The 17,057-nt window shown below is 41.2% G+C and overlaps 1 protein-coding gene across 1 annotated transcript in view; it reads right to left on the bottom strand.

Annotated features, from left to right (window-relative positions):
• Positions 1 to 16,771, bottom strand: part of PAWR (pro-apoptotic WT1 regulator) — a 120,061-nt gene extending 103,290 nt beyond the window's left edge. Inside the window, exons 1-2 of the mRNA XM_061639657.1 lie at positions 16,491 to 16,771; positions 15,251 to 15,893 (exon numbers count right to left, since the gene is read on the bottom strand). Coding sequence (XP_061495641.1) covers positions 15,251 to 15,730 — 480 coding nt within the window. The 5' untranslated portion in view covers positions 15,731 to 15,893; positions 16,491 to 16,771. The remainder of the gene's footprint in view (positions 1 to 15,250; positions 15,894 to 16,490) is intronic.
• Between the last annotated feature and the right edge of the window lie 286 nt (positions 16,772 to 17,057).

The following is a 17,057-nucleotide window of genomic DNA, read 5'->3' as shown; positions in this document are numbered from 1 at the left end:
TTCCATAATAATCTTGCTGTCATAGCCATAGTCATATAATAAGAGTCTGATGGGAATTTCCTCTCTCCCAAATATTTTCTTGCCATCAATTCTGAATAAGTTGCTGAAATATTGTTGTAAAGTCATACCTCTGTTCTTCTTTTTTACAAAATGCACTGGTTCATCTCTTGACAGTTTTTCCATTGTCACATGGCTGCTGTTAGTTCCATAGATTTTCTCTATATCAAGCTCCATCACGTCATTCCAGTCCAGAAGATTATCCAAGCCATTGATAACTTTATCTCTAATATCTTCATTAATTTCTTCAGAGATAACGTTAAATTCCAAACAGTAGATTTTATTTCTAATATCCATAAACACCAGATCTTTTTCCAATTCCACATTTGTTCCAATCTCCAAGGCTTGTATCTTCCCTTTATTTTTTCTTTTCTCATCTCTGATCTCATTCTCCTCTCTCACAGGATCCCCTATTTCTTTAAGCTCCTGCGTCATTTTGCTCAGTTCAATTTTCAGCTCCTTACTGCCCTGTCGCAGGGTTTGTTTCGTTATCTCAATCTCATCCATTATTTTCTGAAACATAATTACTTCCAGATTCTCAGCCACTTTCTTGATTGCCATTTTTTAAAACCACGAAAACAAAGCAAAACAAAAATAAAGAAGAACCACTTCTTATTTCAGCAACAATTGGGTTAATATTCCAGGCTTGATGACATCACAGTATAAACAGAGCAGCCTGCCTTATCTCTCTATGTTCAAGAATACAAAACAAATTTAGTTCCCAGCATCAAAACAATTAGCGGCGTCGTGAAGAAGCAGATTCGTCAAAATAAAATAGACCAAAAAGAGAATAGTCCCAGACAATATAATGTTCCTCGGAATAGAAATCCCTCTTCTGTGTATATCTTTAGAATGCACTTCCAGGACAGCTTTTTGCAATAGAAACAGAGATAAGCTGTTAATTTCGTGAATAACAGAGAAGAGTTATAACTCACCCAGAAGCTCTTTAAAGCTGATTAAATTGACAAATCTCTTTTTGCTGCAACAATTTAAACCAAGTAAAAAAAATAATAGAAAGAAGGGTGCTTGCCTGTTAGTCTGTTTTCTCTTTGAAGAAAAGATAAACGTATCGCATTAAACAGATAGAGCTTGTTCGGAAGTCCGTCCGGCATTGCTGGCTGGACCTTTTCTCATAAATTAATGAAATCCAGTCCTCCCAACAAAAACAGGCTTTTGAGGTTGATCTCTACGTTTCTCCCTGCCCGGGAGAAATTTCATCAGTCAAAAAAAAAATGTTCTGACTGATTTATATCTGAATAAGCTTCTTTTGAGGCGGGAGCCCATCTCAAAAGCAGGCACAAGCGAAGTCACCCTTCCCGGAAGTCCGTATTCTGTTATCATTTCAATCTTGTCTAATTTTTTTTTTAATCCAGAATTTTGTTATTTTAGGGCAGAACCAAAAAATACAGGGCATATCTGTGTTTACAGATTTACATCTCCAACATAAGTTACTAACATTACTATAAATATGGTTATGCCTTACATACATTTTTGCAATTTTTATATCACAGTATATGTTATTATGACAACAGAAGATTAATGTACCTTTAAAGTTGACAATGAGGACATTGAACTTGTCAAGGATTATCAGTACCTCGGCACAGTCATTAACTAAAATGGAGACAATAGTCAAGAAATCAGAAGAAGGCTAGGACTGGGGAGGGTAGCTGTGAGAGAACTAGAAAAGGTCCTCAAATGCAAAGATGTATCACTGAACACTAAAGTCAGGATCATTCAGACCATGGTATTTCCGATCTCTATGTATGGATGTGAAAGTTGGACAGTGAAAAAGGCGGGTAAGAGAAAAATCAACTCATTTGAAATATGGTGCTGGAGGAGAGCTTTGCGCATACCATGGACTGCGAAAAAGACAAATACTTGGGTGTTAGAACAAATTAAACCAGAACTGTCACTAGAAGCTAAAATGGTGAAAGTGAGGTTATCATACTTTGGACACATAATGAGAAGACATGATTCACTAGAAAAGACAATAATGGTGGGAAAAACAGAAGGGAGTAGAAAAAGAGGAAGGCTAAACAAGAGATGGATCGATTCCATAAAGGAAGCCACAGACCTGAACTTACAAGATCTGAACAGGGTGGTTCATGACAGATGCTCTTGGAGGTCACTGATTCATAGGGTCACCATAAGTTGTAATCGACTTGAAGGCACATAACTACAACAAATGTTTTATTAGAAATGGCATCCCAAAGGCAATTACTTCTTCTAATCTTTTAATAGCAGATTAATGTGGGGCTGCAATCCTATGCACGCTTCCCTTGGAGTATGCCCCATTGAACTCTGTTTGACAGTGGAACATACTGCCTCAGAGTGAGGTAGGTTCTCATTTGCTAGTGGCTAACTAGCCTATAAGGGATGCTGAAATGTTTATTTATTTTATTTATATCCCGCCCTTCCTCCCAGTAGGGTTAGTGGATGTCCTGCATTGTGGGATAGTGGATATCCTGCGTTGGCAGGTGATTGAATAGCTCTCTTTCAACTTTATGGTTATAGCCAACTAAGACTCAAAGTAAACCCACTGCAGTCAATGGACTGACTAATTTAAGACTATTGATTTCACTGGGCCTACTCGCAGTAGTACAAACCTATGATTCCATTTTTGATTAAATGTCAAAATGAATCTGAATCTAATTATACATGCATAGGATTGTACTGTAAGGACAACAATCCAGAATATATTGTCATGATCATTATAAGCACATGGGTATTGTGGAAAGGGGGCTCATATGGATAGGTGTTACAAACTTCATGTAGAATTGCTAGCAACACAACATGCAAGTTCCTATATAACGCAGATGGGAAAATCTACCACAAATTCTCCTTGGTATCTGAAACCAGAGTTTGGAATCAGATTCCAATGCTATCCACCAAGCCATGCTTGCTCTAGCTTTGTTGTGAATACTCAGGCGATAAACACAGCATGATTAACTGCAATATTAATTTTCAAATAGGCAGTAGCAAAAGCAACTTGGAAGGCTTGGGTATAAATCCTTGCTCATTTATTAAATGTAATGCTGACTGGCTTTGGAAACTTGCCATATTCAGTGATAAACCACTTTCCAAGGTTTGGATACAACAACAAGCTGACTTTAAAAGGAACTGAAAGTAAATGCTTCTGAAGTAAGTCTAGGCTGAGGCTGGCTTGATCTCCTTCTACCCCGATGCATGCGATGCTAAACCATAGTTTAGCATAAAGTGTGAGTGCAGCCACTGTCTCTCAGTTTATCTTTAAGTCGCTTTATTATTGGGAGGCTGTAATATTGATCTTAGTTCCTTGGAGAAAGGATATGATACAAATCCAACAACATAGATAAACTCAGCTGAGTTTATACTTAGTTCAGATTGAAACAGAGCACATATTGGCCCATGAACATTAAGAAATATAGTATCTTTCATCAAGAGGATGGCATCAACAATCAAAGTAGTTACTTGCTGCTATTTCTTCTACACCTGAAGTAGTTCAGCTGGCTCATCACACCCTATGTATCCAGAACTTGGAGCCAGCATCATTCACCTCTTCTGTCGTTCACACCACACAATGCTCTCTTCAAATCCCTCCACTGTCCTCTCATGCACTTCCACATCCATGACAAACTCCACATCTTTACCTTCAACAATCTTCTCAGACTCTCTGCACTTTATTTATAACCTTTATTTCTCCTTAATGTGTCAGTTTCTCACTTCTGCCTCCCCCCCAGTGTCTGCAGCTCCCTCCTAGAATAGCTATGTGGTACCATCTCTATCTTCCTCCCTTTAAAACCACCCTCCAAATCCACCTTCTGTGTGTGATGCCCTTAACATCCCAGTTCTCATAGTCTCCATCACCAAAGGAAAGTGTTAGGTATGCTAATGTGTATATATCAGACTGTTCATTTGTCATTCTTACTGCTTCCTCCTTATTCCCATTTATTATTTATCATTATTTATTAAATTTATATCCCCCAAAGAAACCCAGAGCAGGAAGCAAGAAGTGCTAAAACAATAAAAACATATTTTAAAATCTTAAAAAAAAAACATTCAAAAACAAATGCAGAGTGGGATAAAGGTCTCTGCTTAAAGAAAAAGTATCTGTATACCAATTACACCTTAGTATGGGGGGGGGCAATCAGGCCCTAGAGCCAAATGTGGCCTTCCAGGCCTCTCTATTGGGCCCTTAATAATTAAACTACTAAGGTTTTAGATGAATTTTTAAACTGTTAGTAAAAGTTATCATTATCGTTCACCAAAGAAAGAAGTTATATGGCGACATGGGGGCACAGCTAATTTCACCTTCACAAACAGCACTAAAACATGGTGAAAAAGTAAGAACAGTTCCACTTAAAGCAAGGCTGGAAAAACCTGTTCAGTGAAGGTAAGAAAAAGTTTTGCCCTAGACACTGAGTTCAAATGATTCATGATCTCAAGGTGAAAAGAAGGAAAAAGATACAGCACAGCTGTTTTCTAGTTGCTATGTAATAAAAAAGGCAGAAAGATATAGAAAGCCCCAGTTTATATTCCACAAAGCACACATAAAAGAGAGGGGAACTGAGAACAGGGGAGCAAGTAAATTGCTCTTTTTTTAAAAAAAGAAGTAGCACAAGGAAAAGTCTCTTCCACCCCCCTAGCCATTCAAAGTAAATCAAAACATAATATTAGACCTTCAAAGGTTTATTTATTAGATTTATATCCCACTCTTTCTCCCAATAGGAGCCCAGGGCAGCAAACAAAAGCACTAAAAACACTTTAAAACATCATAAAAACAGACTTTAAAAGATATTAAAACAAAACCACCATTAAAAAGATATTAAAACAAAACTACTTTAAAAACATTTTTTTTAAAGCTTTAAAAACATTTTAAAAAGGATGGTTTAAAAATATATTAAAAATCAATTCCAACACAGATGCAGACTGGGATAAGGCGTCTACTTAAAAGTCTTGTTTGAAGAGGAAGGTCTTCAGTAGGCACTGAAATGATAACAGATGGTGCCTGTCTAATATTTAAGGGGAGGGAATTCCAGAGGGCTGGTGCCACCAAAGGTCCGTTTCCTGTGTGGTGCGGAACAGACCTCCTGATAAGATGGTATCTGCAGAAGGCCCTCACCTGCAGAGCACAGTGATCGACTAGGTATATAAGGGATAAGACGGTCTTTCAGGTATCCTGGTCCCAAGCTGTATAAGGCTTTGTACACTAAAACTAGAACCTTGAACTTAGCCTGGTAGCTAATAGGGAGCCAGTGCAATTCTTTCAGTAACGCAGTGGCATGTTGGCAATAACCTGCTCCAGTGAGCAGTCTCGCTGACGCATTTTGCACCAGCTGCAAACGTTGGAACATCTGAAGATTCAGGGGAGCTTCTAAACACCTTTACTGCCCCAGTGCCTCTTGTATCCACCACCAGGATCCAGAAGCTGTGAGAGTTAATAGCAGCCTGGATACCTGTGAAAGCCTAACAGTTCCAGGCCAGGGTTCTTTCCTACTGTGGCCCAGAGATTCAATAGCACAGTGGTAGCTAGAACTTGTAGAGAGGCTCTTGGCTGCAGGAAGAGATTATATACAACTCCCTTTGTCCTTGTAACTCTTCTCTTTTTTTTTTTTCCATTAATTTTTTTATTCAAAGTTTCAAAAAATGAAACAAAACAAAACAAAAACAAATTAATAACTAATACAATAAAATAAAATGTTGACTTCCGATTTGTCGCAGATCAGTTATAGGTCTATAATATATAACAAACCTGTCTCTTAATATATTACAAAATCACTTTCCTCCAGTAGTTATCTTAATTAATCATCAAATCTCATTAACATCACTTTATTCTTTCCGCAAAAAGTCAAAGAGAGGTTTCCAGTCCTTGAGAAATATATCCATCGATTTTTCTCCAAATAAACATGTTGATTAATCCATCTCATCAAGTCTGCTAGGTCCAGTAATTTCAATAGCCATTCTTCCATTATCAGTGTTAATTCCATCTTCCATCTTCCATCCATAATAATCTTGCTGTCATAGTCATAGTCATATAATAAGAGTCTGATGGGAATTTCCTTCCTCACAAATATTTCCTTGCCATCAATTCTGAACGTGTTACTGAAATGTTGTTGTAAAGTCATATCTCTGTTCCTCTTTTTTACGAAATGCACTAGCACATCTCTTGAGAGTTTTTCCATTGTCACATATCTGTAATTAATTCTATAATTTTTCTCTATTTCAAGTTCCATCACATCATTCCAGTCCAGAAATTTTTTTGAAACATTGATAGCTTTATCTCTGATATCTTCATCAATTTCTTCAGGGACAACGCTGAATTCCAAACAGTAACCTTTATCTCTAAGGTCCATAAACTCCAAATCTTTTTCCAGTTCCACATTTGATATATCTGTTCCAATCTCCAGGACTTGCATCTTCCCTTTAATTTTTCTTTCTTCTTCTATTGCTTGTCTAGTTATATGTTTGATCTCATCAACCTCCTCTCTCATAAAATCCCATTTCTTTCAGCTCCTGCTTCATTTTGCCAAATTCAATTTTCATCTCTTGTTTGCCATGTCTAAGTTCTTGTTTCGTTATCTCAATCTCATCCATTATTTTCTGAAACATATTTACTTCCAGAGTCTCAGCCACTTTCTTAATTGTCATTTTTAAAACCAAGAAGAAGAAAAAAAACCCTTCAATTTCCAATATAGCACTATTCCCAAGCAAAGAGCAATTTATTTCTTTTTCCAGCAACAAAGGAGTTAATATTCCAAACCTGATGACATCATAATGTAGACAGCACAAACTGCCTTATCTCTTATGTGTCCAAGAATGCAAAACAAATTTAGTTCACAGCATCCAAATAGTTAGTGGCATAAAGAACAAGCAGATTCGTCAAAATGAAGTAGACCAGAAAAAATAGTCCCAGACATATAATACTCAAAAGTTCATATAAATCAAAATTTTTCTCCTCAGATTAGTTATCTCTCATCCGTTTGTATCTTTATAATTCTCAATTCCAGGCTAGCTTTTTGCAATAAAAACAAAGATAAGCTATTTCGATTTCCTTCCGCCTTAATTCCGTGTATAAAAGAGAAAAGTTATAACTCACCCAGGGATTCTTTACTGCTGATTCTTTTAACAAATCTCTTTTACTGCAACAATTTAAGCCAAATGATAAGGATAGAAAGAAGAATGCTTGCCTGTTAAAATCTGTTTTTCTTTGAAGAAAAGAAAAACGTCTCGCTTAATCAGTTTGAGCTTGCTTGAAATTCCTTGGCTCCGTCCGACGTTGCTGGCTGGTTCTTCGTTCTTAGGCAATCCTAATGAATTCAAGTCCCCCAACAAACACAACGAAGCTTGTGGATGATCTCTTCGTTTCTCCCTTGCCTGGGAGAAAGTTTTTACCAGTCAAAAAAACCCTTTTGACTGGTTTTAAAACTGAAAAAGCTTCCTCTGAGACGAGAGCTCGTCTCAGAGGCAGGCACAAGCGAAGCATTCCTTCCTGGAAGTCCCTTGTAACTCTTCTCAATGCTCTTGTATTTTAAATGTCTTGTAAACTGCCTAATATTGTAAGCAAGGCATATTAATAAATAAATAACAAATTAAAGTTCTTGCTTTCACATTTGTAGAGGGCTAATTTTCCTAAGCACTTCCATTATTCTTCACTTAAAGGTATTTTAAAAAGCATACAAGTGAAGATAAACACTATTAAAACAATGTATATTCAATGAAGGCTTACTATCATTTGTAAGCAGTGCATTTCTACACCTGCAGCCTTCCTAGCAAGGAATAGGAATTAGTTTTTCCTTTGCCTTTCAAGGGGCAAGCATGCTGCTACATCCAGGAATTCAATTCTGTCACATGTGGCTTGAATCAAGACTACAATTAACACTGAATGTGTAAATTAGCTGATCAATGCCAGGATATTTGTGTTATCACCAATGCTGCCTTGTTAACTGGTCACTGTAATTACTTTGTTTTCCACAGTTGGCTCTGTCTGTTCTTTTTGCATTGCATTTCCTTCAACATCCCCACCACCACCGCCATATGCTTGTCAATTCAAGATCACATTTTGTGCATCTGATGCAGTGGATTATGGTCAATGAAATCTTATGCAATTATAATTTTCTTAGTCTTTAAGGTTCCCCATGAGTTTTTGTTGCTTTTACTACATCACAAGATATGATGCCACAATGCAGAAAATGAGAAAAGGCAGTAGAATATCAGAAACTGGAGCAAATTCTGCAAGAGCATGTCTGGAGCACAGCAATTTGTTTCAAAACAATATTGAACCAGAAATGTATCAACACAAGCTCTGAATTGCTTTACTGATTTTTTTTCCACCAGCAAGACATTCCTGAAGTTTTTGTTTGTTTTTACTCTAACCAGGGCTGTGGAGTCGGTACGCCAGACCTTCAACTCCGACTCCTCTATTTTTCTACTGTCCGACTCCAACTCCTTCATAAATGGCAAATGTATATTAACTAGTAATAACAAATTTACTGTAGTAAAATGGTAGCACAAGGCATTTCATCACCACCACGTGAATCCAGAGCTTGGAAAAGTTACTTTTTTAAACTACAACTCCCATCAGCCCCAGGGATTGGACTCGTGGGAGTTGTAGTTTGAAAAGTAACTTTTCCAAGCTCTGGATTCACGTGGTGGTGATGGAATGCCTTGTGCTACCATTTTACTACAGTAAATTTGTTATTACTAGTTAATATACATTTGCCATTTACGAAGGAGTCAAAGTCGGAGTCGGTACATTTCTACCGACTCCGACTCCACCCAAAATTGCTCCCAACTCTGACTCCACTACTCCGACTCCATAGCCCTGACTCACTACATAATATTGGTATGTACCCTGACTCCCTATGCCCCCATAGCTGGGATTAGAGTGATGAAAGATGACCACTCCCCTGCAAGATAGTGGTCTTATGAATGAGCCCATATCGTTCAAGAAGTTCATTAACATGGAGCAGGCAAGAGATACCAGATTCACTTAATGCTAGATCTTCAAATTATGGGTTGGAACTCCACTAGGGACATCTAGGAGAAAGGGACTTGCAAATAAATCCCAAATCAAGGGCCCAGTTCAGAAGTAACAAACTTAGCTTCATTAACCATGGTTTATGAAGCCAGGAATGAGCATTGGGCCCAGGTGCTTCTCCTTACTACCACCACCACCCTTTGGTGCTTCAATCCTAGTCACACTTTTCCATTACATGCAGAATAAAAACGGTGGCCTTATTTAAGTTTACTAACAAAAATATGAACCTTACACTGGTTCCTGGCTTCACAAACCATGCTGTTATTGTTATATCCTAACCTTGACACTATAACAGGAGTGGTGAACCTGTGGCTCTTCATATGTGGCTGGATTTCTGCTCCCATCAACCCCAGTCAGCCAGTGGCCAGTTACAATCCAGCAGCATCTGGATAACTGCAAGTTTTTCAGCCTTGCTTTCAGAATTTATCCAGTGTTGGCAGGGAGAGGGGGAAAACAGAAGCTGGGGTCCTCTCTGTGAATCTTTTTCTAATATTCTGAGTAGAAATTCTGCAAGCAATAGCTGGAGCTACTTTTCTTTCAGGGTCAATAGACTTTTTGCCAAGCAAGAAAGTGTAGGCGACAGGAATAAGCGAAAGCAGGTAGAATTCTTGCTAAAAGAATCCCCAATAACAATTTGTCCATTAGGAGTGGCTGGAGAAGCAATTCCCTACTCACATTGGCAGCCCAATAGTCAGCTACAAAGATGAGGCAAACAGAACAGAAGAGGCTGGATAGGATGCCCCTGCTAGAGCAAGAGATATCTCAACCAGCTGGAGGATAAAGGTGTGGCAAGCAGCACCTTTAGAGGTCCAAGCAAGGAGAAAGCAAGGACAGGGAAGGAAAGAGTAAAAAGCTATGTTATGGGCAAGGCTTACCACTGCAACTTAGGACACAGTGTGGGAAGAAGGAAAAGGCAGCATTTCTAGGGCTAGCTATCCCAGTGTCAAGCCAAGGAAGGAAAGGGTTAATGGAAGGAAGAGAGCGGGTAGTCGCACACCTGATAGAAAGATTAATGAGGGACTGCTTAAATCAACCTTTCCCAACTAGTGGGCCACCAGATGTTGTTGGACCACAACTCCCATCAGCCTCAGCCAGCATTGCCAACGGTCAGGAAAGATGGGAATTGTGGTCCAACAACATCTGGTGCACTAGTTGGGAAAGGCTGGCTTAAATAAACAGGACTCAGAAGGGCTCTAAACTCATCAGAGTGAAAAGCTTTCTCTACTGAAAGCAAGAGAATCCCTGGGGCTCTGAAGACCCTTGGGATCCATAGTGGGATGGTGGAAGCTCTCACAGCCTGATCCACATATTCTTGCATACAGTGGCAGGACATGTTATATTGCAGGGATGGGGAACCGGCAGCCCTATAAATGTTGCTGGGACTCCAACTCCCATTAAGTCTCAGCTGGCATAGCTAATTGTCAGGGATGATGTGAGCTGTAGTCCAACAACATCTGGAGGGCCACAGTTTTCCCATCACTGTATTACTGCATATAAAACTCTGCACACATTGACCCTCTAAAAAGATGGAGGATTTGGAAAGTTCAATTAGTTTGTGGGGGGAGGGGTCACATTCAAGAAGTTTGAGAACAACAGAAACAAATGACAGGCAATGTAACCATGTAGGTATTTTTCCCTGGATGAACCCATAAGCCTTAAGTATAAAAATACTAAAATAAAGAATTATGAGTGAAATGTTTGAGGTTGGTACTCACTCTTGTGATTGCTTTGCTTCCTGTAACACGAAAGCATAGCTTACTAGTTATCACATTGATGCAACAAACAAACCTTGAACTTAATTAACTAAATGCTACAGGATTGACTCCTACAATGGAAATAATGTTGTTGTTCCTCCATGCAGCTACTTAATGAAGAGAACATAACTCAGTGGTAGAGCACATACTTTGCATGAGGAGGGTCCATTGTTCACTCCAGTTTAAAGGAACAGGTAACATGAATGATCTCTGCCAGAAACCCTGAAGAGATGCTGTCAGTTCGAGCAAACTATACTACGCCACATAGACAAACAGTTTTGACCTGGTACACCACAGTTTCATGTGCTCCTTTTTTGAGTAGGCTCCTGACCTTACAGAATGACAGCTGTGAAAGGACAATGTAGTCAGTCAAGGAAATATTAGGTGATTTCAGGTAACGAAAATAGTGTTTACAGCTTATACTCCCAAGAAAATAAAATGCTCAGCTTAGCTGTTTTTATTGTTTCCCTTGAGATACTGAAGAGAAGAGGCTTGTGAAGACTTGTACTCATTTTTTCCCCTAAATCATCTTCCTCTCAGCTTGAAAACACTGGAGATACTATTATCATGCTTTTGCATTCCTTTAAGAGCATTTTTAAATTAATGCCAGATTTTTATACTAGTAGAAGACCACAGAAGACAGCTGCATTCGCTAACAAAAAATATTTTTTCTCCCTTCTTCAAACCACTGCATTTTTTCCAGTGCAAGAAATTGCTTTGGATTTAGAACTACATCGCATTTTCACCTGAACAATTTCCTTCCCTGCCTTGGCTCTGATAAGACTCTTGGAAAAAATGGTTTGAGGAGATGTGTTTTGACATACAAGGAAGAACTATAAAGGAGGGAAAGCAGCCAAAATTTATACATCTTTATTTCTTGCTTTGGAAATGTTACTTGATAACTACTTCAATAGAGTTATCAAAGGATTTTGTTCATCACACTAGGCATCTGAATTGGTTTATCAATGCCAAATGTCTATGTTATCAACAATTTTTTTGGTGACTGGCCATAGTTAATATAATGTAATTATCATCATCTGTACTTCTCTGCATTTCATTTCCGTCTGACCGCACTGTTTACAATACCCCCCTCCCAATGAGCATATATACCTGCATTTTAGGAACACTTCATGCATATGAAGAAGTGGATGCCCTAATAATCATGTTAGTTTTTAACATCGCACTAGACCCTTTGTTGTTTTTATGTGATAAATTTGAAATTACTGTTTTCATTGCATGCTTTCTTTTAAACTTCTATTTGCATTATTGTTTCAGGTTAATCAAATACAAAAAGGAAACACACACATGCAACAGGCTGCAATTATATTCATGCTTTGTAATTGCAAATCAAAGTTTTGTTGCTCAGTGGCAGAGCATCTGCTTTGCATACAGAAAGTCCCATGATCAATCCCCAGCATCTCCTGGTAGAGCTGGGAAAGATTCCCTGACAGAAACCCTAGAAAACTAGTACTAGTCAGTGCAGACCAGTGTTTCCCAAGCTTTTTTCCTCTCACAGATCATTTGAGAATTGCTGAGATTCTTAGCAGACCACTTAATGATTTTTCTGCCTTTTGTAGCAATTGTAATGTGATGTGCTAAATGCTATATGATTTTTAATTGCATTTTTATTCTTTTTATTTTTTGTTGTATCTTACTGTATTACCTCACCAAAGGCTTCTGAGGAAGCTTAGCAGTCATGGAATAAGAGGAGAGGTCCTCTTGTGGATAAGAAATTGGTTAAGAAGCAGAAAGCAGAGAGTAGGACTAAACGGACAGTTCTCCCAATGGAGGGCTGTAGAAAGTGGAGTCCCTCAAGGATCGGTATTGGGACCTGTACTTTTCAACTTGTTCATTAATGACCTAGAATTAGGAGTGAGCAGTGAAGTGGCCAAGTTTGATGACGACACTAAATTGTTCAGGGTTGTTAAAACAAAGAGGGATTGCGAAGAGCTCCAAAAAGACCTCTCCAAACTGAGTGAATGGGCAGAAAAATGGCAAATGCAATTCAATATAAACAAGTGTAAAATTATGCATATTGGAGCAAAAAATATGAATTTCACATATACGCTCATGGGGTCTGAACTGGCGGTGACCGACCAGGAGAGAGACCTCGGGGTTGTAGTGGACAGCACGATGAAAATGTCGACCCAGTGTGCGGCAGCTGTGAAAAAGGCAAATTCCATGCTAGCGATAATTAGGAAAGGTATTGAAAATAAAACAGCCGATATCATAATGCCGTTGTATAAATCTATGGTGCGGCCACATTTGGAATACTGTGTACAGTTCTGGTCGCCTCATCTCAAAAAGGATATTATAGAGTTGGAAAAGGTTCAGAAGAGGGCAACCAGAATGATCAAGGGGATGGAGCGACTCCCTTACGAGGAAAGGTTGCAGCATTTGGGGCTTTTTAGTTTAGAGAAAAGGCGGGTCAGAGGAGACATGATAGAAGTGTATAAAATTATGCATGGCATTGAGAAAGTGGATAGAAAAAAGTTCTTCTCCCTCTCTCATAATACTAGAACTCGTGGACATTCAAAGAAGCTGAATGTTGGAAGATTCAGGACAGACAAAAGGAAGTACTTCTTTACTCAGCGCATAGTTAAACTATGGAATTTGCTCCCACAAGATGCAGTAATGGCCACCAGCTTGGACGGCTTTAAAAGAAGATTAGACAAATTCATGGAGGACAGGGCTATCAATGGCTACTAGCCATGATGGCTGTGCTCTGCCAGCCTAGTCAGAGGCAGCATGCTTCTGAAAACCAGTTGGCGGAAGCCTCAGGAGGGGAGAGTGTTCTTGCACTCGGGTCCTGCTTGCGGGCTTCCCCCAGGCACCTGGTTGGCCACTGTGAGAACAGGATGCTGGACTAGATGGGCCACTGGCCTGATCCAGCAGGCTCTTCTTAATTTCTTATGTTCTTACAATCCACATTCCATAGAATTCAAATTGTAATACATTTTGTACAAAAGAAATAAAAGAAGCAATAAAAATACTATTAAAACAGCAATGTGAATGCTGTTTATCTGAAAGAGCGCCTCCAGCTTCATCAAGGATGCCGCGCAACAAGATCAGCCTCAAAAGGCCTCCTCTCTATCCCACCAGTTAAAACAGCTAGACTGGTGTGGACTAGGGAGGGGGCTTTTTCTATTGTGGCTCCCACTCTGTGGAATTCCCTCCCAAACGATCTCCGTCATGCCCCCGCTATGATGAGCTTCCGCTGGGCCTTGAAGACCTGGCTCTTCAGACAGGCTTTTGGGGTGGGTTAGGTTTATTACTACTGTTGAGATTTTAATGTTTTAATGTATTTGTATGTTTTTATTCTGTATGTCGCCCAGAGTGGCTCGACAACCAGCCAGATGGGCAACTAATAAATCAAATAAAAAAATAAAAAATCTAATAAATAAATGTGTTGGATGTGTCACATTCTGTCTTCAGCCACAAATCCACAGACCACCTGAATTAACCTCACAGACCAGTTTAGGAACCCCTGGTGCAGACAACACTGAGCTGGATGGACTGTTGATCTGATTCAGTATGAGGCAGCTTCCTGTGTTCCTAGGCTTATCCAGCTTAAGCCCCTTAGTTCCCCTGGAAATTATTCCTCCATGCAAGGATAGAAAAATCTATTTTTGCAAGAAGCTACAGTCACTTTTACTTCCCAATACCACAATTTTTTATCAGCATATTAATCTTGTAGATCGGGGTGGGAGCCTTGTGACCCTCCAGATATCGTTGGACTCAAACTCCCATCAGCCCCAGCCCGCATGGCCAATGCTCAGGAGTGATGCAACTTTTAGTCCAATATGCAGAGGACTACAATCGCAATCCCCGATGTAGATGCAGCTGTTCACATAAAGTTGGTTTAGGGTTAGAATCTCACAATCAGAAGTAACTACAGAACTATCCTCTGCCTGCCATCCTACCTACAAAATATGTCTCTCCATATACCATAACATCTCTTGCACGGTAATGATGTTCATGTATTTCAAAATGAGGCCTTAGACACTCCCCACAAGGTTAAAAACCCAACAACAACAACAGGAAAGATTTCCATATATATTTAAATCCACAAAGATCTATTTACATGGCTTAGTCCACAGACCACTGGCTCCAAATTAGCGCAACAGAGGTCAGTCTGATTATTTTGGAACAGAACACTCTGGGCTTTTGTAGCCTTAAGTAGTTTTATCCCCTCCCAGTAACAATTTACAGGTAAGCCGCCTCACTTTTGAAATACCTAAGCAACCACGGGGAGCTCTTTTAACAACCGGCTACTCTGAGGGGGAGGAGCCAATAGGATCCTCAGGTGCAGCATCGGGAGCCGTTCGGATTTTTTAAAAAAATGGGCGTTGCAACTCTCGACAAGAGCTAATCACGCGCCTTTCCATCCCCTTCCCGCCCTCCGCACGCAGCGTCCTCTCACCTCAGTGGCCGGGATGTTCACTACACCTGTCGAGCGCCTCTTCTCCCTCAGCTTCCTTTTCTCAATCTGTCCTTTCCCTTTCCGGGCGCTTGGACCAGAGGAACCCTTGCTCTTGGCTGCCATTTTCTCCTCTTTTGGGGAGCCCGGCGGCACCACGCCGGGTTTGGCCCCCAGCGGCTCCGCGCCTCCCGCTCTGGCTCCGGCTGGGGAAGGCGACGGGGGCTCCTTTGGCGCATTTCTGACTAGAGGGATGCAGTTCATGCCGCCGTTGTTATTGTTAACCTCGGTAGCGTCGGCGGCGTCGGCGCTGCTGCTGCTGGTGGCGGTGGCGGCTTTCCAATCCCCTGCAGCCGTCGCCAACAGCCCCGCCGGCGGTGCCTGCTTCGCCCGCATCTTTTCCCGCTTGGCTTTCCACTCCTCCAGGAAGTCGGTGGTGGTGGTGGTGCTGCCGCCGCTGCCCCGGTAGCCACCGGTGGCCATCTTCCCAACGAGGCAAAGGGGGGGGGAGAGAAACGAGTTTCTGATAACTTTGCACCCTCCTACCTAGCCCCGGACGCGGCCAAATTTAAGAACCGGGTGGACTGGCGCGCTGGCTGGCGGAGAAGAGGCACCAGCGCGGATGAGGACACCACACACAAACAGCCTGCAGGAGACAAAAGGGGAGCGAGTGAGGCGACACTCTCGTCTCCAGGGAGCTGTTCTTTATAACCCCCTTCGGTAGGTACCCCTCCCACCAAGCACCCAGCGGCCCCCAGGAGCTTGTGTTTGCCTCTCTCCCGCCCTCCCCGCTTTACATGCAATGCAAGGATCTATCTGCTTCCAACTCGCTTCTCAAGTTCCATCCAGCTTCCTCTCTAATCCGACGCAGAGACAGACACATCTAGCGATTACTACTGTTAACCTTCCGCCTCCTGCCACATATTTTGCGATTATTTTCGGGAGTTCTCGCTCCCTCACACACTCTACTTCTTGCCCGGGTTACGAGTTACAACTATCATATCTGCGTTCTACCCCTTTCCGATTCCGACTGCGAGAGTACAACTAAAAAAAGGAAACGGGGAAAAATGTATATTTAACCCAACCAACCTCCTCCACCACCCGCATGTTGCTTGGCTTTCAGTGAGCGCAAGTTATCTCTCCTCCCACCCCCACCCCGTCCGAACAAAGTTTAGCATTTGCTTCAACCTCGGGGAGCGCTTCTATCTTCGAAACAAGCTCGATCGACCCCAGTGAAGTTTACCTGGTGATGCTTCTAAGTAAGAAGCCGACAGCGGTGCTGTCTGCCGGAGGTCGCAGCTTCTCCAGGTGAGTTGCGTGGTTGCTGCGCGGAACTCTCGAGCGAGACCCGGAAGAATCAGCGGCACTCCCGAAGCTTTCCAACTTTCTCCCACAGGGCGGAGGGTAGCAAGACGAAAGGAGCCGAAGCAGGAGCGGAAACTGCCGAGGGGGCCCTGACAATGGGTAAAGGGGCGTGGAGGATCCTCCCTCACCCTGGGTGCCTTTGTAAATAACTCATCAGCGTTCCCTGTTGTAACCTGATCGTTGCGGCTCCTGCTTCTGCTTCTTACGTTGTCTCTTGGCCGCCCAGGTGACAGGAAGCTCATAATACCTGATCCCCTGTAGGACAACCTAATTCCTTTCTCCTGAAGTAAGCCCAGACAAAGACCATTCCAGCGGGAATGTCGATTTGGCTGACAAAAGATTATTTTTGCCAGCAGAGGTTGATCCACCACTTTGGCTGCCACGGTTAAAGAACAATACATTATACAGGTGCAACCTCTGTTCTAAGAAACTGACTCTGTTCCTG

Source organism: Rhineura floridana, chromosome 8 (assembly GCF_030035675.1).
Source record: "Rhineura floridana isolate rRhiFlo1 chromosome 8, rRhiFlo1.hap2, whole genome shotgun sequence".
NCBI lineage: Eukaryota > Metazoa > Chordata > Lepidosauria > Squamata > Rhineuridae > Rhineura > Rhineura floridana.
The sequence above is the reverse complement of the archived record's forward strand: the minus strand, read 5'-3'. Positions and strand labels throughout refer to the sequence as shown.